This window comes from Sturnira hondurensis, unplaced genomic scaffold (assembly GCF_014824575.4).
Source record: "Sturnira hondurensis isolate 20B ecotype Veracruz unplaced genomic scaffold, ASM1482457v3 Scaffold0006413, whole genome shotgun sequence".
NCBI classification, from domain to species: Eukaryota; Metazoa; Chordata; class Mammalia; order Chiroptera; family Phyllostomidae; genus Sturnira; species Sturnira hondurensis.
The window spans coordinates 17441497-17464183 of NW_028079044.1; the positions used below are offsets into that span (position 1 = coordinate 17441497).

Sequence of the window (22687 nt, forward strand, 5' to 3'; positions counted from 1 at the left end):
CTCCCAAATTAGCAAACCTGGCAAGCCCGCAGCTCAGAAAATAGTTCATCCTGATTCCATGTTTTTCAGGCTCACAGAAGCCTTTATTAATGAAGTCACAACACCAATATTTACCGTCTGCAGGGAGAGGCACAACATGGGGGACGGATGGGGGTGCGCGGGGACTCCCGCCCCACCCCCAGTGGGCCTGGCCTGGGAAGATTGGCAGGTTTCCTTGGACCCTTTCCAGCTCTTTATCTGGATGACAGGGGGTGCTCTGCTGTGATCTCCCTGCACCCTTCCCCCACCCGGTGAGAGAGAATCCTGAGACGAATGGCTCACCCATTCCTCCGGCCCTATTCGAGCCAAAAGGATGCCGCCCCTTCTCAGCCTTTCCAACCTGTGTGTATATGCCCCCCCCCCCCGAGGTCACCCCCTGCCTGACAGTGAAGGAGTCCACCTGAGGTTTAACCTGGACTTACTCAGGATGTGAGGGATGTATTTTCCTGCTTGATGGGGACAGTGGCAATGGGACAGGACAAAGCCCTTTGGTTTCTTGGTCCAAGTGAGGTGCTGACAGAACCAGCAGGAGGACCTTCTGGGTTCCGGTCCCTAGGTGGCCCCAGGCAACAAGGCTGGGCCTTGAACACCTTAACAAAGACTTCTACATCGACCGAGTGCCCAGGATGTTCCAGGCACCAAAAACAGGGTAGGTAAAGGCACAGCTCAGGTAGAATTCGTGCCTGGAAGGACTCGGAGAGGCAAAGGAATAAGGGGTCAGAGGGACCCAGATGGAGGCAGAGAGGGCTGGGGGGGTCAAAGGGCAATGACCAGAAGATCAGGGTGCAAGCGAAGCCAGATGAGAGGCAGTTGAATTTGGCCACAAGGGGGTAGCAGTAACTGACTGTCATCGGCATTGGGAGAGAGTGGGGGGCCACTTGGGAAGTGAAGAAGCAGAAACAGGTCTGGATTTCATAAGGGAAAGGTTGTTAGGAATACAGGTTTTACTTTATTAGGATAAAGGAAACCTTGGTGTGTGACAAGCGGGTAAGACACATGGACAAAGTGAAGGGCAGGTGAACTAAAGAGCTCGGTGAAGCCGGCTTTGAAGCCCTATCCCGGCTGGAGGCCCTGGGCACTGGTTGCAGGCTCACACTCACGCCCTGTCTCTGCAGCTTTAATCTGCACAGGGGGCTCCTCCAGGGACAGGTGCGCATCCTGGCCAGGCCAGGAGCTGGCCTCGGGACTGTCAGCCTCTGTGAAGGGTGTCCCCTCCACTGGCACTCAGTACTCCCCTTTTTCTCTGGCTCCTCCTCAGCTGGAGAAGCCACCAGAGTCCCTCAGCATGGGGCAGTGCGCACACTTCATCTCCCCTGAGCCACCTAGGCCTGATTCTCATGGCTCAACGTGTTTGAAAAGACCTGGCCATGGCCTTCCTCATACACAGGGTGGCTCTTCCCTGTCTAGCCTCAGCTTCTTTTGTGGAGATGGAGTTAGAGGTCAGGTCGATGAACCACAAAGGAAAGGAGTTGATAAATTGAATCTCCAAGGCCCCACCCCAGGTCCCAGGTCCTGCACAAGCTTGCTCTGCCAGTCCCCACTGGCCCCCAGAACGCAAACCCACCACCCCAGGCTCACAGGCTCTGGGTTGGAGCTAGATGTCCATGTCATTAAGAGACTTTTATTGTTCCCACTGGGAAGGGAAACACAAGGAATCACTAAGAACTACAGTGGGTGCCTGGAAAATAAATTAAAACAGAAATGCATCAAAACAAAAAGAAAAGAGAAATGGAGAATGGCTGGGAGGCAGCAATGGCTGTCGGCCTGCCCAGGCAGGCAGGCAGTTCTCCAAGGAGAAGGTTGAGCAGTCCTAGGCCTCAGCCAGCCCATCTCCTGTCCCTCTGTCGGTGGTAGCCCCAGGCTCCATGCCCTGTGGGGCTGTGACTGGAGGCCTCCTGCAGCCCGGCCGCAGAGTGGCCAGAGTCCAGCTGGGCCCATCCAGGGGCCTGGCCAGCAGTGAGCAGCACTCTGCCCTCACGGGTTTGTGGCTGCCCACCCTAGTCATTGGAGGTGACATCGATGTCCTCCCCATTGGCCTGCTTGGTGGCGATGCGCCACCGGTTGATGTGGTGGGAACCCTTCTTCTTCTGCTCGGATTCGGGCCCCTCTTCCTCCAGCTTCTGCCGCTTGTACTTTGTCCTCCGGTTCTGGAACCACACCTTCACCTGGGCCAGGGAGGGAGGGAGGGGCACAGGTGAGAGACACCCAGAGAGCAGCCATGGGGATAGGGGCGGGGGTCCTCAGCACTCAGGCTGGGCTGGGAGCCAGATGGGGAAACTAAGGCCAGGGTCCTTTCCTCTGGCCAGCTGCCACTTTGGGTTTGGAGGCCTTTAGGCCTGGAGAGGACACTGAGGGCCAGAAAGGGGCAGTCTTCCTGTCCCTCGGCAGAGGGAAGGGAGGGGGCTTGCAGCTGTGGAGCATCCTGTAGCTTCGGCACAGCAGAGGGGCAGACCCAGGCTCTGCAGCCTGGCGGACCCGGGTCTCCACTGGTTTCTAGCGCAAAGATAATCACCACTCCTCCACAGGTTACATAGGAACAGAGATGAGAGAACACGGAAGCTGTCACGTGCTCCCTCTGTCAGCTCCTCCTGCCCATGCAGTGTTTTACTTGGCCTTGCAGAGCCCGGCCAGACCAGGTCACCCTGTGGCAGAGCCGGGGCCTGGGTGCTGACCCTCTGCTACATTCCTTCCACTCTCTGTGCTTAAAGCCCTCGTTGATGGGGGAACAGCTTCCTGGGGGCCTGGTGGCTCCAGGGCACCTCCTGGGCTTTCTCCTCCGAGGGTCTCTGGGGAAGGGGATGCAGAGTGGGCAGGGTTACACAGCACTGACAGTGTCCTGGAAATGAGCGCACTTGAAAGCAAGCCCCGTCATTTGCAGGCAGGGCGATCCATGGTGCCCACGTGGATGGTGAACGGTAAGTCAGGTGTGTGGGCTGATGGCAAACACCTTGGTTTTGGCAGCAGCAGTGACCGCTGGAAGGAGATCCTTGATTCCTGGTTGGGGCCAGGGGCAGTCCTCAGAAAGCCCCCCCAGTCCAGCCCCTACTCTCTGAGAAAGAGAAGGCAAAGGCCTTTGCCATGATGCCAGGCCATGGCAGCCAAAAGCAAGCCTGGAGTCCAGGCCCAGGGAGCCATTTCCTGCCCAGTGGGCCCACTTTCACGATTCCCAGGCACTCCCCTGTGTCCCTTCCGTGGAACGCCCCCCACCCAGTGCTCTCCTAACCACTGTCCCCCACCAGGGTTTCCACAGCACTGGCTGTCCTGCCCCTTGGTTTCAGAGCACTGGGACGAGGGTGGGGACAACTGGTGCTCAGTGCTGCACTGACAGCAGCCAGCCAGGGACAGGACGAGATGAGGGGCCTGGCCTCAGGCAAAACAATGAGGGAAGGGTCTTATTCTCTCATTTCCAGGGCAGGGCTCAAACCCCTTGCTGCGTGTCTCACCTCGGGCAGATGAGGAGGATGGCAGAAGCCCTAGGCACAGGGCCAGTCAGACCCTTGGGTGGTTCTCAGTATAACCACTGACTGCCAGCCTGGCCCCTGCCCCACCCCTACCCTGGAGCCTGCTGTGACCGTGCCATCCAGTAGGTGGGTGAGCTTGCCCTGCCTCTTGTGCAAGGCACGTACAGGAGTCACACCTGGATACTGGTCTGGGGTGCCATTCCTCAGAGCCCCAGGGTCTGGCTGAGGGTTGGAGATGGCCAGCCTCATAATGGGGTGATCTGGGGCAGCCCCGGGCAGTACTGGGGACAGAGGACCCCTTTCTGCACCTCTCCCTCCCACAGACTTCCATGTCTTTTTCCAGGAAGGAGACGTCTGTAGTGGGATGGACCGAGTCCGCTACCCTTGCCTAGAGTCACTGACCCAGAGAGGGAAAGTTTCATCGGTGGAACTTCAGGCACAAGGGCAGCTTCCTGGCACACCCAAATCAGAGGTGATTCTGAATATTTTCTCCATGAAAACCACTGGTGTAAAAGAAGCAGCTGTCTAGAAACAGGGCCCTAAGCCCCGTCCCCAGGCAGCCTGGCTATCTTCCGGAGAACAGCCTTGGACTTAGTGTCCAGATGCTGTTTACAAAGACTGTACCAACAGGGAGATGCTTATGACTTAGTAACAGTAGTGAAAATAGCAGGATGCACAGTTTGGGCACAGTGCGATCGCAGCCATCAGCCATGGAAAAACAAAAGCTCAGCATGGGAAAAAAGACTAGAAGGAAATGTAACCAAAGCACGGGTGACTTTTCTTTCTTTTCTCCACTTTTCTGAATTTTCTTTAATGCATTACTGATAAGAATTGACAATTATTTTTTCCTTGGAAAAGAAAAAGAACTGGGATCTGAGGGTAGTTGGAGATAAGAGTGACATCCATGGCCTCACCAACCCAGCCGGGCAACTCTGGGGTCCCCAGAGCCCCTTCCCTAGAGGACAGAGCCTAGAAAGGAACCAGGCCACAGAGTGTGGCTACCAGCTCTGTGGGAACCAGCCATAGGAGGCTGTGCTTCTTCCATACCTTCCCCACCCCACACCCACACACCTCTCTCTAAGCCTGGAAGGCACAGCTGGGTTGTTGGCTGGGCAGCCCTTACCCGTCTCTGACCCTTGGGGCTTGGGGAAAGGTTCCTTATGGTCTCCCATGTTTGTACCTCATTGAACGTCTCAGTTTTTTAGACAAGCCAGACCCCTTCCAAGAGTCTCTGCTTTTGCCTGAGTTACCCCACCTAAAATACTCATACTCAGCCTTCAGAACCCTGCTCCCATTGCCCATCTGTTCTTCCTTAGTACTTTTCTCTGTCTCAGTAACAGTGACCCCAGCAGCACACTCATTTATTTGCTTGAACCTGCCTCCTCACCAGACTGTGGGAACCTGGAGAGCCAAAGCAGTGAATTAGTTTGCTTTGGAGTCCTAGTGGACATGTTCCAGGTCTGTTCAGCCAGCTGGGCAGAGATGAGGCGACCCAGCCCTATACTCTGGGCCAGACCTGGAAAAAAGGAGAAAAGCAATGGCAGAGGGATTGAGGGCTAATTAAAAAGGGGTCTGGAAAGTGCTAGTGGCTGAAGAGATGGGATCCTCTTTTGGCTTAGTTCAGTGGACACCTCTACAAGACAGTCAATTCTTTTTTAAAAAAAATTATTGTATTTTTTTCATTACCATTTAACCCCTGAGGTGGTCAGTTCTTAATTCTCCATGTTGTGGACTATATTAACCACTCGTACGGAGAAGCTGGGGGAAGGAGACTCATTGTTGAGGGGCACAAGGGTCAGCTTGAGTCAGGCAAGATGAAGAAGGTGAAACTGCTGTGGATGGATGGATGGAAGAATGAATGAATGGACTGATCAATCAGTGCCTTAGTGGGTCGATCAATTTATGCATTAATGAATAAAGACATGCATGTGTGAATGCCTGAGGGAATGGACAAAGAAACTTCCAAACAAGCAAACTATAGCTCCAGCCAATATTTCAGACTTAACTTTTCAATAATCTGCTGTTTGAATGAACCAGGTCTGAATCCTTTCTTTTCCACCACTACCCAGCCTTAGCTCATTCCAGATGGAAGGGTCCATGGCTCCTGGCCCCTGAGTGCTTTCAGGTGAATACATGTCCTCAGTTCAAGGAGTTCAAATACCCCTGTTAAAGGGTATTTGGGTTTTGTAATTCTGATGCAAGAAGTTCCTCCTATGTCCCATGTCTCTCTTCTGTTTTAATTTAACCCTGTGTCCTCCTACTCTGTCATCATCAGACACAGAGAAAGTCCTCTATTTGACAGAGGCTTGGAGACATCAATCAAGTCCCCCCTCAGCCTGCTCTTTTCGCTGTCCTCTCACCCTGCAGGATGTGCACAGCATGAGGGATCCACTTCCTATCATTTGACCCTGTGAACTGCTCTCTCTCTCCAGGTCAAACCCAATGCCATGCTAAGTTCAACAGCTCAACTCTTACCCCACCAAACTGAGGTCACCTCTGACCCCTGACCAACCATGGCCCTATCTCTTCCTAAGCCTTCTCGTCTCCTCTCTTAGCCCATTAGGGAGGCTTGCCCTCGCTCTCAGGTGATCACCCATGCCGTCTCCCCTGACCTTCCTCAGCCTATACCTCTGACTTCAAAGGGACTCCAGTTGCTCATCCTGTGCATGTCCCACAAGTGTGCACACTTTGTTTTTAGGTTCCACCCCTAAGTGAAGAGTCCCCAAGGACAAAGACCCCATTTCTGCTCCTTTCCCCCTCTCAGCTCAGCACAACTTAGAGCCAGGGAAGGTCAAGAAACATCTGCAGAACTGTTCAGAGCAGGAAGGGCAGCTGGAGCAACTGAATGCTTTCTCTCACTCCCCCTGAAATGAACACGCTCCCCTCACACACATGCACACAAGCTGCACTCCATGCTACATGATGGCTTGCTGGCATCTAATGTATACACATGATATCACTTGACCTTTGGGCATCAGTAACACTAAGCCTATATGTGCCCCACATTGTGGGCACACATACCCATTACTCACATATACACATACTCACTTGCACTCATGGCTCTGATCTGACCTAGCCACCAGGACTGAACTCAGCTGGGCATCATCCAGGTCAGAGTTCAGGGCTGTACCACGGAAGTCAGGAGCAAGTGATTAGAGCCAGAAGGGTGAAGAGCCTGGGGGCCCCTCCCTGCACCTCCTGGATAAAGCCACTGTCACACCAGCACAAACACCATACTCCCAACCACACATACAGCCCTGCCCCAACAAAGAAGCTCAGGGTGCCCACTCCCGACAATCCATGCTAAAGCTTTGGGTGTACAGAGACCCCTGAGCTCTGGATTAAGATCCACACACTGATTGGCCTAACGTTCCCAGAAGCTTTATCCATGGATAAAACTAGATCATCTGGATCAACAATCTAGAAAACAGAGGTACACGGAGAAGTGACAATAGATAGTAAGGGAAATAACTGATAAAATTAACATATGGGTATGTGTACAATCCGGAGAAGTTTGTCCATTCACTCATTCCATATTTACGGAGCATCAACTCCTTGCTGGGCACTGCACTGTGCCCGGGGTACAGCAACAAACAGAAAGTCCTGGCTCCTGCCTCCCATGGCTGAGCTGCTCGGGCCAGCTGTTCATCAGAATCACCCAGAGAGTGGTTTTGAAAACTTTTCCTGGATCCCATCACAAAACCTCTAAGAGAATCTCCTGAGTGAACCCTAGGAATCTGTATTTCAAGATTTCTTTGTAAGATGGACACAGCCTGCCTGCAGACTGACATTTGGACATGGCATTAAAGTCCTGTGCATGTTTGGATATGTGAGCACTGAGAACGTAGAGGAGGGATTCCACAGAAACACGGAGAAGTAGAATATAGAGGAGCCAGAAACTCGGGGCTGGAAAGAAACCTGGAGTTAATGTCATTCTAACTTACAGGTAAAGCAAATGAGGCTCAGAAAGAAGACAAAGCCGGAACTGATGAGATGGCAGATAATCATTAGCAGAGGCAGAAATATCTTGTACTATCTGTCGGTTGCTAAACAGATCTACAGAGACGGAAGTCTAACATGGATAGTGGATACACAGAAGATAAAATAACATAGATGGTAAAGAGATAACCAACACTTGGGTAAATAGGAGTTATTGTTAGGAAGATTATAATTAAGAGGAAGTATAAGTTAACCAGCTTTGGGAGGTAGTTTAATGAGAACAGACATAAGTACATGGCTAGATACACAACAGCTATCTGTGAGGGACAGATTCGGGAGCTCCAAGAGACAAATATAGATATTGACAATAGAAATAAATGGCAGGGGGCTGATGGGAATGACTGATGCTTGACAAGTAGCTGAGAGCTGGAAATAACAGGTAGGCTCGCCTGGTAAATACTGAAAGATGGATAGGCAATTAATGATATCACCTGGGTCCAAATGGTAAGTCAGGAGAGGAAAGAAAGACAGTTCTGGTGATAAAGGAGTGGACACAGCAGAAAGAACACTGGACTAAGTAAGACTCAGGAAGCCCAGATTTGGATTTTATGATCATATTAAACTGAGGTATTACTTTAAGTAAAGGGAAGAGAAGGACTGGAGATTGGGGTTAATATTACTTGAGTTAATAATAAGGGCCTTTAATCTTTAAACAACTTATTTTCTGGAAGAGGAAACCAGAGCGCAGGGAGGTGGACTACCTCGCCCAAGGGTTGTGCAGTCAGCAGGGAGGAGGCAGCGAAACCGCATCTGCCGGCCTGGGGAGCTCTGCCCAGTCCCTCCAGCTCAGAGCCCTCACCTGGAAAGCCGGCCTCTAGAAGGAGGTTTCCGAGGCTCAAATCTCCTGTAGTTCTATTAGTATTTTTTTTGTTTCACATGCTAAAACCAGCTCACCTATGTAGATGGAACAAGATGAGACATGAGTTTTGATAGTGAAACTATTCTAATATGTTTGTTTTAAAACTATAAGTTTGAAACATTTTACAATAAAAATGAAAGAAACCATTATGTTTACTAACTGGCGTCGTTAGGAGCAAATATTGACAAGCATCTAGGTTCAATTAAAGAAAGCTAATTAAAAATGCCCTCACTGTGCTAAAAAAATGGAAAGTTTAAAACAATGATATTATTTCAACAAGTGTTAATCTGTGGGCGGTGGGATTATAAACCCTTTTTTTTTACACTTATGCGATTAAAATTTAAGAACTACCACTTTTAAAATGAAGTTAACTGTAAACACCATTCCTAACCCAATACCTTGTTTTAGACAAGTTTAAAATGCTGGTGACCAGGAGGGAAAGGGAGGTATTGTTGTATTAACATCTATTAAGATGTTTTTAAAACATCTTTGTTTAAAATATTTTTATATTTAACTCTTGTTGTTTTATAAGCTTTGTCTCTACGGTTAGAGGAACCCAGCCAGCAAATCTACAAAAAACACAGGTGCTGTAGTGGAGACCGGAGCAACGCATTGATTAAATGGGGCATCAGACAGATAGTAGATGACAGATACCAAAATGCAACGCGGGGACCAAGTCCTTGAGGGTCCTCTGGCCCCAGGGAGCTGGGGACGCAGTTAGGGTTTGGACTGGCCCACTAAGCCTCCTTCCTACCCTCATTGCTCCCCCGGAGGTCCCGGGCTTCCCCTCTACACGTTCCCACCACCACCAGGCCCAGCCCAGTGCCATCTCTTGGTCCGTGAATAAGGTGGACGGTGATGGAGGGTAGGAGAGAGGAAGAGTACTGGAAAGGGGAGCCATGGTGAAATGCTAGGCCAGCTTGCAGACCTCTCTCATTTGCAAATCTGGGAGCTGACAGAGACCAAAGAGAGCAAGGTCTTCCGAGGCCCATCCAGACGCTGAAATCCACCGCCCGGGCAGCAGCGGGCCCTCCAGCAGGTTGTGCCGGGGTGGGCCAAAAGCGTAGGCGGTGATTCCAGGCAGCATTTACTTACGGAAAAGCCTTTTCTTACAACAAGCCCAAATCTGCTTCCTTATAACGCCCATCTACTCCTTTAATTTTTAAAAAGTTATCCATTATGACAATACGTGGTCATTGTAATTTCACCCAGTTCAAACCCCCCCCCCCCTCCCCGGAGTTTATTCTCTCCCAACTCGACAGCCCTTCGGGTGAACGAGACAGTCCTGAATACCCCGATGTACTTTCCCTCCACCCCTAGGCCCCGTAGATGCCCTCGCATTTCCAGGGCCGTCGCCACGGCTCCCTGCCCGCCAGCCTGCGCGGAGATCAGGGCCATCCTCCATCCTCCGACCCCAAGCAAGGCCGGTCACTCCCTCGCTTCCCCCTCCTCTGTTTTCTGATGTTTCTACCGTGAGGACACGTGGGCTTTGTCCCCTTACCGCACCCCCCGTTGGTGGAGAGCTGAGGCGTCTGCAGGCTCTGCCCACGAGCGGCAGCAAAGCCCAGCAGGGAGGCCTGAGCATCCCACGAAACCCCGAGCGCCCCGGGAGAGTGGCGGGTGAGGGGGGTCAGTAGACAGCGCTGAGATGGCTTCAGTGCCCACTGGTGCGGCCCAGGAGTGGCAGAGGTCTCGCCTCCTCCTGATAACCTGGCACCTCCTGTGCGCTTTGGGAGCGGACGCCGGATGAGGTTGGATCCCACCTCCCAGTGCGTCTTCGGGGCTTGATTAAGCCCCGCGGCCTCTGCGAGGCTAACCGCCGTTGGAGGCCCCGGGGCTCTGAAGACAGGCTGTGCCCGGGTGCCACCCGGTTGGCTTTCCGAACTGGGCCGGAGAGGGCTCCAGGGAAGGCCGGCGCGGGAGGACTCCGGCCGCTCCCGTCCCCGCCCGCCCCCACGCTGGCGGGGTGATTATTACCTGCGTCTCCGAGAGGCTGAGGCTGCCGGCCAGCTGCTTCCGCTCGGCGCCCACCACGTAGTGGTTCTTCTCAAAGGCGCGCTCCAGGCGCAGCAGCTGCGAGGGAGAGAAGGCCGTGCGGATCCTCTTGGGCTTGCGCGCGAAGGGGCCGTGCAGAAGCAGCCCATCCTGGGGCACGTCGCTCGCTGCTGCCGCGCCGCCGACGGCAACACCGCAAGTACAGACAGAGAGAAGTGGCGCGGTGAGCCGCAGCCGGGGTCATCTCCCGTCTGCTCGTGTACTAACTGGAGAGCTCCGCTACTCTCTCCAGACCTTGACCCCCCCCCCCTCTCCCCTTTCCCTTTTGCCTCCCCTTCCTTAAATCGACTGTCCTCCCCAACACCTCCCCGCACTCCCACAGCTACGGGGTTGGGAGCCCCGCTGAGCTGCTGTTGGGCCCGGGGGCGCCCGTCAGCTCCAATCCACAGTGCCTAGAGCAACCCCACAGGCCGAGGCGCGAGCGAAGTCCCGTAGCTCTTTTTTTCTACCTGCCCCATCCTATCTCCCTCCAGGTGGACCGAGAGTAGAGAAAGGGCTGGGTGTCAGAAAGGTGACACGGGGGACAATAAAGCTGCTAGTCATCCCCAGCCAAACACAGATTCAGGAACTAGAAGATACTCAAGTAATTCCCCGATCACACCTGCTTAACCCAACTTTGCTCAGGCTACTAGCCCTTTGAAAATGCCTACCGACAGGCCCAGGCTCTACCTTGCAAGTGGTAAAAATAGGCCAGCGGCTAGTTCAATGGGCAGGCAGCACCTGCAGGTCTAAGGTCAGGTTCTTCTTCTGCCCTCCCCCAGCCCCCTCCTCTTTCCCCTCGGGTAAAAGCCTCCCCCCAGAGGAGACGCTGACTGCTCTCTGATGGGGAGCGATCTTGCTTCATCCCTGAGTAGTCCCATGCTAAAGAAACATTTTTATAAATATTTTGATAGCTTCCTAACATATTAATATGTAAATATAGATATATTGGTTTCTGCATGGGTGTGCATAAATATACACTTCAGACTCCCTACTGTCTTTTCCTCCCATCTACCAGATAGGATTTTCAAAGAGTGTGGCCGTCCCCTGGCAAATGCTGGCCATCATGGAGACTCAGCTCCTCATGCAGGAGAAGGGGTTGACATTGGACTGTCTGAGGCTGGGGCGGTGAGGTCAGAATCTGCAAAAGCCAAACAACCTTCCACCCACAGCCCCAGTTTCAATGGACCCCGCCCTGCCCCCAGGCCCTCTCTGGCTTGATTGCACAGGCTAACAGACCCAAAGAGGCCCTGAAATCACCCAGGAGAGCTCATGCGGTGGCACATAAGTCTCCCCACCCAACAATAATGCAGAGCCCTAGATGGAATGTTTGACAAAGTCAGGGACTGGCAAGACTGACTGATTCAACGAATTCCTTCAGAAATGGCTATTGGTTTGACTCGATTTGACCTGTTGTTTTGTTCTTAAGAAAAATGTTTGGGTCATTCAGTTGAGATATCCCATCTCTGGAAATATGTCTAAATGCATCAGGGCACATTCTTGAGATGCTGTTGCTCAGATTCTCCAGGTTCACGTCCCTCTGCTGGTGGAAACTGCCCGACAATACTTTCTTCAAACGCCAACAGAGGCAAACTTTATTGCCGAGATTCTCTGTAGAAGAGAGTTGCCTAGGAATGAGGGGCGAGTGCCTGGGGGGAGACAAAGTCCCCGGACTGGGAGAAGTCACAGTTTCCAGTCGCCTTATCCATTTCAAGTGGTTGAATCTGTGTTGCTACAAAAGGGAGGGGGATCACATCACAGGAAGATGGAGGGGGAACACTCTGCCCATTGGACCCTTCAAGAGGGGGCAGGCCATGAACCCCCAGGCTTGACTGAAGAAAGGGAAGTTTAGCTTGTGGCAGTGGAGGGGACAGATAATCAGAGAGGTGGTCTGACAGAAAGGGGTATGAGGCAGAGAAAGGAGGAGCCTGACTCAGGGAGGAATAAAAAGTATAAAATCTCAAGTGTGGGTGAGAGAAAGGTGGGAGAGGTGAATGGGAAGCAGATACTTCTTGTTGATGTTGAAATAAATTGTTTCAAAAAAACAACCATGTTCTGAGCTAGGGTGATGTCCAACAGTGGTTTCTGCTGGGAGAGAGCCTGGCTCATCCCAGCACTGGGACGGTTCGGCTCCAGCAGCTGGACCGGTGGAAGTGAGGTGGCAGCAGCGAGACCCTGTGGGTGTGCGCGGGTGGGTTGCAAAGGCGAGGAGGGCAGCGTGGAGGCAGTGCAGGCTGCCTCCGTGTGTGTGACTTGATGGCTGTTGCATACTTTTGTGGTTTGTGTCCTTCTCTCGTGTGGTGGAGTTTGCTGTGTTTGTCTCTACAAACCCAAAGTGGAGGACGGAAGCGACAGGTGTTTCTGTCGTTCTGACAGACACATGTCCGTTTGCCTCCAGTCTGGGTATTTTAGGGGAAAGCTGGGTTGTTCGGGGGCTGCCTCAATGAAAAAATGGCCTCAGTTCACTGTCATGCCCTGTTGGGTAGGCTAGCAGTCTGTGTTCACACACACACACACACACACACACACACACACACACAGAAACCTGGGGGTCCTTCTGGTCCAACCACAAAGAAGCAGGGGTCAGAAAAATTATTCAAGATACTGACACGTGATGACAGAAGAACCAGGTCTCTTCCCGGTCAGAAAGAAGATATTTAGTGCAAAACTAACCACCCTGAGAAGCTGATCAACATCTACACGTTTCTGTAGGGACCCATGTGCTGCTCTTCACTCTGACCTGTGGGGTGGGGGCCTCAACCACCCCTACCACGGCTGTAGTTTCTCTTAACTGAAGCACAAGGGCAGAACAAGGTTGGGGCTGGGGCGCTGCGGGGCCTGTTTGGACCCAGCAATTCTGGGCTGTGAGAGTGAGCTGTCAGTTTCAGACAAGCACAGGTGGGAAAGTAAAAAAAGGGGCTGGCTTAGCCTTCCCTGGAGCTAGAAATTGCACCAACCCCACCAAACCCCATTTTTCTCCAGCCTCTCTCTTCGGTCACTGGCTAGCAACTAGCAATAGAGACTCCCAAGAGCAAGGCTCCTGGAGCTGGGAGCTAGGGAACTGAAGGGCCCAGGGCTCGGGCTGCAGTCCCTTCAGCAGAGGCTGCGGTGGGCTGGCGGGGCGGATGGGCCTGGGGCTACCAGAGGGAGAGGCTGGCCGGGCAGTGGAGATAACCTCATTTCCCTCCTTCTGCAGGAACAAAGGCGTCCTTTGAAGCACCCGCCCATGACCAAAGCCTGTCCCAGAGGACTGGGTCTCCTGAGGCCCCTTTCCGAGTGCTGCATGGCTTGGAAAGTTCCTGATGTGCGGGAAATGGCACCGAGTCCAGCCAACACCTGGTCTCCACCGACACCTCCCCTTCAGGCCTCAAAAGCCGACCCTGCTTCAGGATCCCCCGCCTAGTTCTGACCATACAGCGCTGGCGTTTCCTCTTCCACTGCCTTGGCCAGCGGAGAATCCTCTTTCCTTTCACAGGGACTGGGCTGCCAGAGAGTTCAGGGCATGGAGCGCAGACATGTTCCTTTTCGTTCACGTAGGGTTTCATTTCTGGTATTAAAACAGGGCTGAAATGAGCATCGCAAGAGACCCGGTTCTCTAGAAAACGCGGCACGGGAAGACATGGGCTGGCTCGGCTCGCAGCCCCGAGCCGCCTGGGGACTGCAGGGCGCACAGCCCCGGGCGCGCCGGTCTGCCACTGCGCTGACCCGCCAGAAACCAGGATGTCTCACGGTTCTGAAGTCCTTCAGTGCCCAACAAATCTCCAAGTTCAAAAACGCAGCCGCACTTGGCTCCATCTCCGCATCCAGACACGATTCTTGAGAGAGAAATCCACCCGTTTTGCCCAACTCCACAACGTGCCCGCCGGGACTGAGCGCTCAGGCGGCGGCGGCAATTTCTGAAAGGGTTTTGCGGATTTATCAGGCCTCGGGTGGCCGGGGGTGCTTAGATCCGAGCTGGATCTCTCAAGAGGCGCCCCGCCCTCGGAGCCCAAGTCCGGGAGCGCAAGAAGGCCAGAGTTGGGAAAGGCAGCTGGGAGGGAATGGGGCGCGGGTCGGAGCCAGGGGCTCCGCAGCAGAGGCCTCCTCCGGCTCAGCGGAGACCGTGGGGCTAAGGACGGCCACTGCCCTCTCGGCCACGCCGGCCCCCCCACGAGTCCTTCCGCCCGCCTGGTGCGGAGGTTCACGAGCAGCTGTGACGCCCACATCGGTCGGCGGGCACGGGTTTCCAGACTCGGGGCGGAAACCGAGTCCATGGGAGACCCAGGCAGTTTGCTCAATTCTGAACGAAATCGAATTTTATCGGTAAACATTGTTTTTAATTTACAGGTTCCTCGCCCCGATCGCCTGACATCGCACGCAGGCTTCCTTCCACCCCGGATGATGTGGACAAATCTTTGAAATCCCCAAGGGAGACGTGTGGCCACAAGAATTCTTGCTCAAGTAATTACATCCTCTCGTTTTGTGGGATCCACTGGGCCCCGTGTCAACCAGCTGGATGGGACCGAGGAAACGGGGCGACACATCGGGACCTGGGGGAGCGGCTGCCCCTGCAACGAACAGCTGTAGCCAACGATTCCAGAGATCCTTTCTTAAGAGATCATTTTAAAAAGAGATGATCTGTTATCTAGGTAGTTCCAGCAAACATCCAGTTCACTTTGATGGGTAGATGGGTTTATCGTCAGCGCAGTTCCGGGAGCCGGAGCTCGAGCCACGTCCTTCTCATTTGTTCCCCTGAAGGTCGGGCTCCCTGGCTCCAAGTCCCGGACCCTGAGGTCCGGTCTACACTGACAAAGCCGGAAACTAAAAAAGCGAATACTGCACAAATTATGGCTACTTCTTAAAAAGAAAAGAAAAACAAACTCCAACAAATTCAAGGAAGAAAACGAACTCCAACAAATGCAACTCTCCTTCGGGAAAGTCAGATAATTGAAACAAGTCAGAGTGTGTGTGTGCGGTGCGCGTGCGTGTATGCGTGTGAGGCCAGTGAGCAAAACCATTGCCGGTAGCGGACAAGGGGGCTCGAACTGCCTACGACCTTAAAAGCTTTTTGCCCCTGCCCCCCCTGCCTAGGAGGACCACAGTGGGTCCCGCAGCAGCCGGGTGGGCTCCCAGAGTAGGCAAACGGCGGAGGAAGCTGGTTCGCTCTTGCAAACCTCCTCGCCCCGGTCGAGAGGCACGTGTAACTTGGAGAAGTCGGGCCAATGTTGCTGAGAAACACCTCAAGACAACGCAGAACACCACACTGTACGTTAACTGTCCTGTTTCCCCTGCCCGCTGCCCCTTCTTCCCTCAGACTCGAGGCACCGGGTGGACTTTGCCCTGCTCGGACGCGCCAGCTCCGGGGATCCCTGCGAGTCGGTGATGGGCGTGCGAGCGAGCGAGCGAAGTCTGGCCCCGGGTCCAGACCCAGAGGAGGGAGGGCACGGGCGCTGCACTCTTTGGGCCGAGACTGGCTTGACCGGGAGAGATTAAGGCAGGCCTCCGGGAAGACCGGGAGGGGCTCCAAGGATGCTCCCGGGTTTGGCGTCCGGGTTGGCACCGTAACTGGGAAAGCCTGGAGGTCCCAACCTGACTCTCTGGGAGGGAGCCCAACGCCGCAGAAGCGCAGTGGATCCGGCGCTGCTCTTCCCGGCTTGGGAATCGGCCTCTGAGGACGCACAGCCTTCTCCCAACAACTTCCAAACAGCCCCTCGAGCCCCAGAGCCTCCCACGAGCCACCGAGCCACCGCAGCAAGGGCGCCTGCCAACTACCTAGGCAGGCACAGCGTGGGCACTCACCCTGGAAGCGGTGGCCGAAGAAGCGGTTCCGCAGGACCCAAGGGTAGAAGTGTAGAGGGTCCCGGTGCTGGGCGCTGAAGAAGGAGTGCGGGGGTTGCAGTGGGGAGGCTCCCAGCTGGTGCGCAGGATGCACGGTCAGCGCGGGATGGTTCATGGCCTCTGGGAACACGAGCTCGGGCCCTCCGTAGAGCGAGCGGCCAGTGCCCGAGGCAGCAGCAGGGAAACCGCTCACGAAAGCCGCCTCGGCCGCGCTGGGGTGAGGGTAATTGAGTGCCGTGGGCCGGAGCGGCTCCTCCGAGGCGGCCGCAGCCAAGGGATGGGAGCTCGCACCCCCGCTACCAGTGCCCCCGCTGGTACCGCCGTCCTTGGCCACCAAGGACTCGATGGTAAAGCCGCGCTTGGCTGTAGGCTGGAACATGGTCGCGGGCGCCAGAGCCGAGAGAGGCAGCCGGGCTCTGGGGAGCGCTCCACGTCCTGGCGCCGGCGCCGCCGCCGCCGCCGCCGTGAGGGGTGTACACCCAGCCAGGCACATGCACGCACACCAGTACCCCTCACCTCCCCCGCCCGCCCGCACTCAGCCCCTGCGGGTGAGCCAGGCGCGGAGCGGCGAGGGGCGTGCTAGCCAGCCAACGCAGAGTCGGGCCACGGCGCGCAGCTAGGCGCGCGGGCCTCTGCGGCCGATCGGGCAGCTACAGGATCGAGCACTGGAGCGGGCTCAGTGCGCTGCTGCGAGCTGCCTCTACGGCCTGTGGGCTAAGCTCGGCCCCCTCCCTCCCGAGTCCAGCCAGGACGACCCCCGCCCTGTCCTCCAGCAGTGCCCAGCCTGGCCACGGAAGCAGCGTGGTCAGGCGCAAGTTAGCGGGCACCTGCCCCGAGCTCACCCATTGGCCGCTGCTCACCTGCTCCAAGGTGGGGGGGCGGGGCGGGGCGGGGCGAGGGACCCCAGTTTGGGGGGCGGGTAAAGAAGCCAGCAGTCGGAGGCAAAAACCGGACTGGAGCCTAAGCGGGGTGTAGGCCTCCCCCACCCCTCCCCCGCCCCCCCTGCCCCGCTACTGGCTTCTGGAGTCTCCACCCTTTAGCTAAGTCTGGCGGCCGCCTCAACCGTCTTAATCCACACGGGATCCGAAGAAGGTGCTCCAGGGGCCAGGGGCTTGGGAGAAACTGCAACCCCACTCCCCAGCGTGTGACTGAGTGGAGACATCTCTAATTCGCCCTGGGATGTTGTTTCAGTTCTGAGACAACTTGGAAATGAGAGTGGGTGTTCAAGGTCCAGCAGATAGGTTCTCCCAAGAACCAGCTCCCCACTCCTCTGGTGTCCAGGACCCTCCGGCTCACCCACAGCCTGTCTCCCGGGCCGCGGCCTTGTTCGTGAAGTTTAGCGTTTTCTGGGTGTCGTGGGGGAGCAGCTCCAGAAAGGGGACACTTAATTCCTTTCACGAGGGTTCAGGCCTGGGCGGGAGGTGGGAGAGGAGCGGCCGGATCTGTTGCCCTGCCGCCCTCAAGCCTCAGTGCATGGGACTCGGAAGTACCTTTGCCTGCTAGAGCCGCGGCACCGCGGCCGGCTCGCAGAGGGGCTGCTGGCCTCAGAGCAGGGCCATCCTCTTTCCTCGCCTCGACTGCTGGGCCTTCTCTGGTCGTGTGGGTCAAGTGTTGGCGGCTCGGGCCAGGCTGGGGCCTCAGGGACACTGTCTTCAATTAGAGCTGGCCTAGCAGTCGACTCTGTCCACAGACACACCGGCAGTCCCAGGCACGCAGCGAACGCCTGGCCTCCCCTGACCATCACCTTCCCTCGCGACCGGAGAGCAGCCGACGACTCTGCTCTGGTCAGTTCCCATTTTGTGCAGTAATTCCCCAGAGGAGAGAGGGCTGTTGGCAAGGAGAACCAGAACTCCGGCAAACTTCTCCACCCAAAGATTCCCGGCCACAGGACAACACTGCATGGAGGCCTAGGAGGTTGCTAGGCGGTGGTGGGGAAGCTGAGGCCAGGACCCTGCCAGCAGAGCGAGAGGTGGGGACCGCAGCGCGTTCCACTCCCTCTCCGCTGTCGGGGTCACTCGGAGCTGCTCGGCTGCCGCTGAGTGCGCAGATTCCGGCTGGGCTTCCACGCACCCCGAGGCCAGGAGGTCCGCGTGCGTCTGCAGGGACTCCAGGCCGGGTCTTGGGAGTGGCTCAGAGGAGCACGGGGAGCCTAGTCCGGGAGAGCGCTCCGGGCGCCGTGTCTCCACAAAGCGGGTTAAAGTCTATTTTCCACTCCACTGCCCCGAAAAGCCCCCGCGCGCCGACGCCATCCGGCCCGTCCGGCGAGGTGGGGAGCGGGCAGCGGCAGAGGGGGAGGTGAGGCCACCGCACCCTGCAGCCCTTCACTTCTTGAGAAGCCCAGTGCGTCGCACGCGGAGGTGCCCAGAAACGGCTGCGGAAGGAATCGTTGCGGAACTTGGGACTCTTTTGCTGGTTTCTCCGAATCGTTCTTGGCCTTTGTGCTGGGCTTTCCCTCCCTCACAGTTCTGTCTCTCGCTCTCTTTTTCTCCTCTCTCTCGCCTCCCTGCTGCTCCAAGCTGACTTTTCCTCTATTTCTTCCCCTTTCTTCTTTGCCGCATCCTCAGTCCTGGAAAAGCAGAAGCTGCGCCAAGTGGGGACGAGGACCTAACATTTCGAAGGCAGGGTGCGGAGCTGAGCGGAGGCGCAGGCGAGGAGAGTTTCGTTCCTTGTGGAGAGAAATAACAGGAGAGCAAGGTCCCCGAGGGGACACGGGTTCAGCTGGATAAGCACTGCCTGGGCCTGTGCTCTGGGGAGACAGACCAGGTGCAGGGGGGCTGCGAAGAAGGTGCAAGTTGAATCCGTCCCCAGGGCCTGCGCCCCTAGCGGGAGATGAACCCCACCTGTCCAGACGCAGGCCCTCACCTCTGGGTATTGACCTCGCGCTCGCTAAATTGGTCAGGTAGAGGAGCTGGGAACCTACCAGGCCGTGCCTAGACTCGCATCTACAGACCGCCACATCTACATTCTTTCATTTGGCTCCGGATAGACATGGTTTTGTTTAATTCAACAGACCTTCAAAATAATGCTTTCCCCATGTTGCGGTGCTTTTCAAATACTCTTACACCCAACCGCCTGTCGTTATCCCCACTTTACAGGCGAAGAAACAGACTGCACAGGGCCGGGGACTTGAGTCTGGTTTCAGCGGGGATGGCTGGCTCAGGTTGTACCCCAGTTCCATCCCACCCCAGCTGCTGCAGCCTACTCTCCCGAGATGGGGCGTTCAGAGGATTAGGGACAGGGTGCTGGGGTGCGCCGGACGCTGGGGACTCTACCTCCGCCCTCCCTCTGCTTTTCGTCTCCTGACACCCTCTTCTCACGCCCTCCTCCCCTGTAATTCCCTATTTTGCCTCCTTTCCCCTCCCGTTGCAGATGTTTATCCCTAACCTGGTTTCCTCTATTGCCACTTTTCTTAGGGCCTCTTCGTCTGTTGTTTCTTCCTTTGAAGCTGGTTAAGAGAACCTGTCACCCTCGTGGGTGGGGGCGGGTGTGTCTCCAAGCCTTCCACTGTGTTCTGGGTCCAACATCAATGCCCCCACCTGGCTCCAGTCTCTCCCTCTGCCAGCGCCCCTGCTCGGTTTCTGACAAAATTGTGCCTCTGCCTCTCCCCACTCTCCCCCCACCCTCTCCCCACCTCCCCCGTTGACTGTGTTACACAAATGCCTCCACTCCTCACAAGGGCACAGCTGCCACCTTCACCAAACTCACTCTGTTCCCCAGCCCTTCCTCTCCGCCTTTCCTGTCCTTCCCAGGCTACTGCGTTCTGACCTGACCAGCATCTGGCCACGCCTTCCTCCTGCTGGAGTGCCTCACCCTTCCCACACATCCGTGGGCAGCTTGCCTTTCACCTGCTCACCCCTCTGGACCTCCCATCCTGGCTTTGGCCCCATCAGCTTTTCTCTTCCCTTCCTTTATCTCTGGAATACCCCAGGTTAAAATCCTGACTCTTCCATTTACTAATGATGACACCTGGGGCCACTAATCTTGCTTCAGTTTATGCACCGGTGAAATGGCAAGCATTGTATGGGAGCTCTGGAAGAATTAAATGACAGGATATGAGGCGTGCAGGACCAATGTCTGACTCCAGAGAGGCGCTTAGTACATGTTGCCGTCTCTGCCTCTGCCTTTGGCCCAGGCGGAAACGGGAGTCACCCTGGAATCTTCACTCTCTCCCATCCTCCACCCACAGCCAGTCGGTCACCAGGCCTTGTTGTTAAGTACTTCTGAAGTCTAATGCTCTCCCTTTTTGCTTCTTTGGGCTAACTTCATTCTTCACAACTCAGTTCAACAACTTCCCAGGAAGTTCCTTCCACCACCATCATGCTGCCCTGTTTAGCGTTCACCTGCAGGATGGAGCTGTCGGTGCCTGCAGTCTGTCTCCCTCGCTAGCCTGCATGTCCTCCATTCCCCACCCCTGCTGGGAAGCTGTGGTGTACACCTCCACCCCCAGCAGAGCCCAGGCAATGTTTACCCAGCAGAGCCCTGCCTCTCATCCAGAGCTTGGTCCGAGTCTCCAGGCATCTCCCTTTTACTTTCCATCTCCCGTTTTCCTCTTCAGCCTACATTCACCTTCATGTCTCCCTGCCCCATAAAAAGTCTTTTGTCCTCATGTTTCCCTCACTGTTACCTTCTCTTCTTCACTGTCAAACTTCTTGAATGTTCTATCCTGTCTCCAACTCCCTCACTTCCCCTGAGTCAATAGGCCTTTGCGACCTGGCTTCCACACCATTAGAAAAATGGCTGCAGAGGCTTCAAAACGTTTAGTGTGGTGTTAGTGCAACAGCAGCCTTTGCTTATGGAGACAAGAGGCACAACTTTATGGAGCTATTGGGAGACTGAATGAGTTATAATCTCCACTCACTGGACTTAGAACATTGTCTAGCACACAGTAGGTACTTGATAAATGTCAGCTATTATTTTATAGACTCGTGCTGTCCGCTATGGAAGTGGCTATTGTGTGCCTGGAATGCGGATGGCCCAAACTGAGATATTCTGCAAATGCGAAATACACACCAGGTATGGAAGGCTGAGTGTTAAAAAAACATGTAAAATACCACCAATATTTTCTATGTTGATTACATGTCATAATGATAATACAGGGGTAGGCAAAAGTAGGTTAATTAAAAAATTTAAAAATACATACATACATTAATAAGACAAGAATAAACTCTGTATTTTGCATACTCACAACCGAAACTTACTTTTGCCAACCCCTGTATTGGGGATATATTGGTGTTATTAAGATTATTTTTATCTGTTTCTTTTCCTTTTAAATGTGGCTACTAGAATATTTAAAATTACATATGTGTCACATATTGTATTTTTATTGGACAGAGTTGTTATAGAAAATACAGGTAATCCAAGACAGTGAGGGTGTGCAAATGAATGTGGAGAAGGGAAAACAGATTTTATAGTTTTCAAGTCCTACCACCCTGAAACAACCATCATAAAATTCCTGCAGTACATCCTTCCATCTTTTTCTCTCTATGCTTTCCTTAAAAGGGAGAAGGGGGACCATACTATACATGATTTTGTAACCTGTTTCCTTATCTTTATAGCCAATTGCAAGCATCTTTGTATCTCATTAAATGTTCTCTGTCATTTATATTTATTAAATATTTATGTTGTTTACAGATTTTTACTATTTTCAACAAAATTTTGACCAACAGCCTCATAGCCATATTACTTTTCTATATAAATGTGTTGCAGTATAATTCCTAGAACTATAATTTCTGGATTTGCAATACTTTTATTGTTTTGATGCATATCACCAATTTGACCTCTAAAACGCTGTACACACTTTTTTTCTCACAGGTAGAGTTTAAGACTTCTCTTCATCCTCTGAAACATTTATCAGGACTCCTTATTTCTAAATTCCAGGGTTTTTTAAAAGTCACAGTTGTTTGTGGGCTCTTCAGCCTCTGACTACCTTCAACTCCCTTTCCTTGTGAAAATTCTCATCCCTTCATTTTGCTAACGAGGTGTTTGCCTGGATCTGCTTCCTCTGGGAACTTCTTCTTGAGCCTCCCTTTCTTTTGACTGTGGGCTTCCACTAGCTGTGCTTGCCTGTTTTATCTCTCTATCATCGTTTACTCCCAGGCTTCAGCCAATACCTTGATGCAGACCCGTAAGGGTATGAGTTTATAATGCTTACTGTGTTTTCCCCCAGATCCAGTCACTAATTTTCAAGTGCTTGTAAGATGCCTTCACGGGGGTCTCACAGGTTCCTTGGACACTCATTATACCCCCAAACTGAGCCCAGCATCTTCCCCACCAAAGCTGTGCCTCTCCTTGGCTCAGTCTCCTCTTATAAGGGGCTCACCTTCTGCTCCCAGACACTCAGTCTCAGCAGCTAAGAGGCATCTGTGATACCTCCCTCTCGGTCACTGTCCTGCATATCCAGTCAGTCTTTGCGTCCCTTTCTTTCTGTCCCCCTTGCACTTTGGACTGTTACCTTTCCCTGGTGATTCTCTTGTGATCC

The 22687-nt window shown here is 54.1% G+C and overlaps 1 protein-coding gene across 2 annotated transcripts; it reads right to left on the reverse strand.

Moving 5' to 3' along the window:
* Positions 1-1644: 1644 nt before the first annotated feature.
* EMX1 (empty spiracles homeobox 1) lies at positions 1645-17017 on the reverse strand. 2 transcript variants are annotated; one of them, XM_037048099.1, is made up of 3 exons: positions 16171-17017; positions 10336-10520; positions 1645-2204 (listed from the first exon to the last, which is right to left on the reverse strand). In XM_037048099.1, the coding sequence occupies exons 1-3, from the start codon at positions 16700-16702 to the stop codon at positions 2037-2039; spliced, it is 885 nt and encodes a 294-aa protein (XP_036903994.1). In that variant the 5' UTR covers positions 16703-17017; the 3' UTR covers positions 1645-2036. The 2 variants fall into 2 exon arrangements, with proteins under 2 accessions (XP_036903994.1, XP_036903993.1); XM_037048098.1 differs by having other exon boundaries at positions 10336-10523.
* Positions 17018-22687: the final 5670 nt, after the last annotated feature.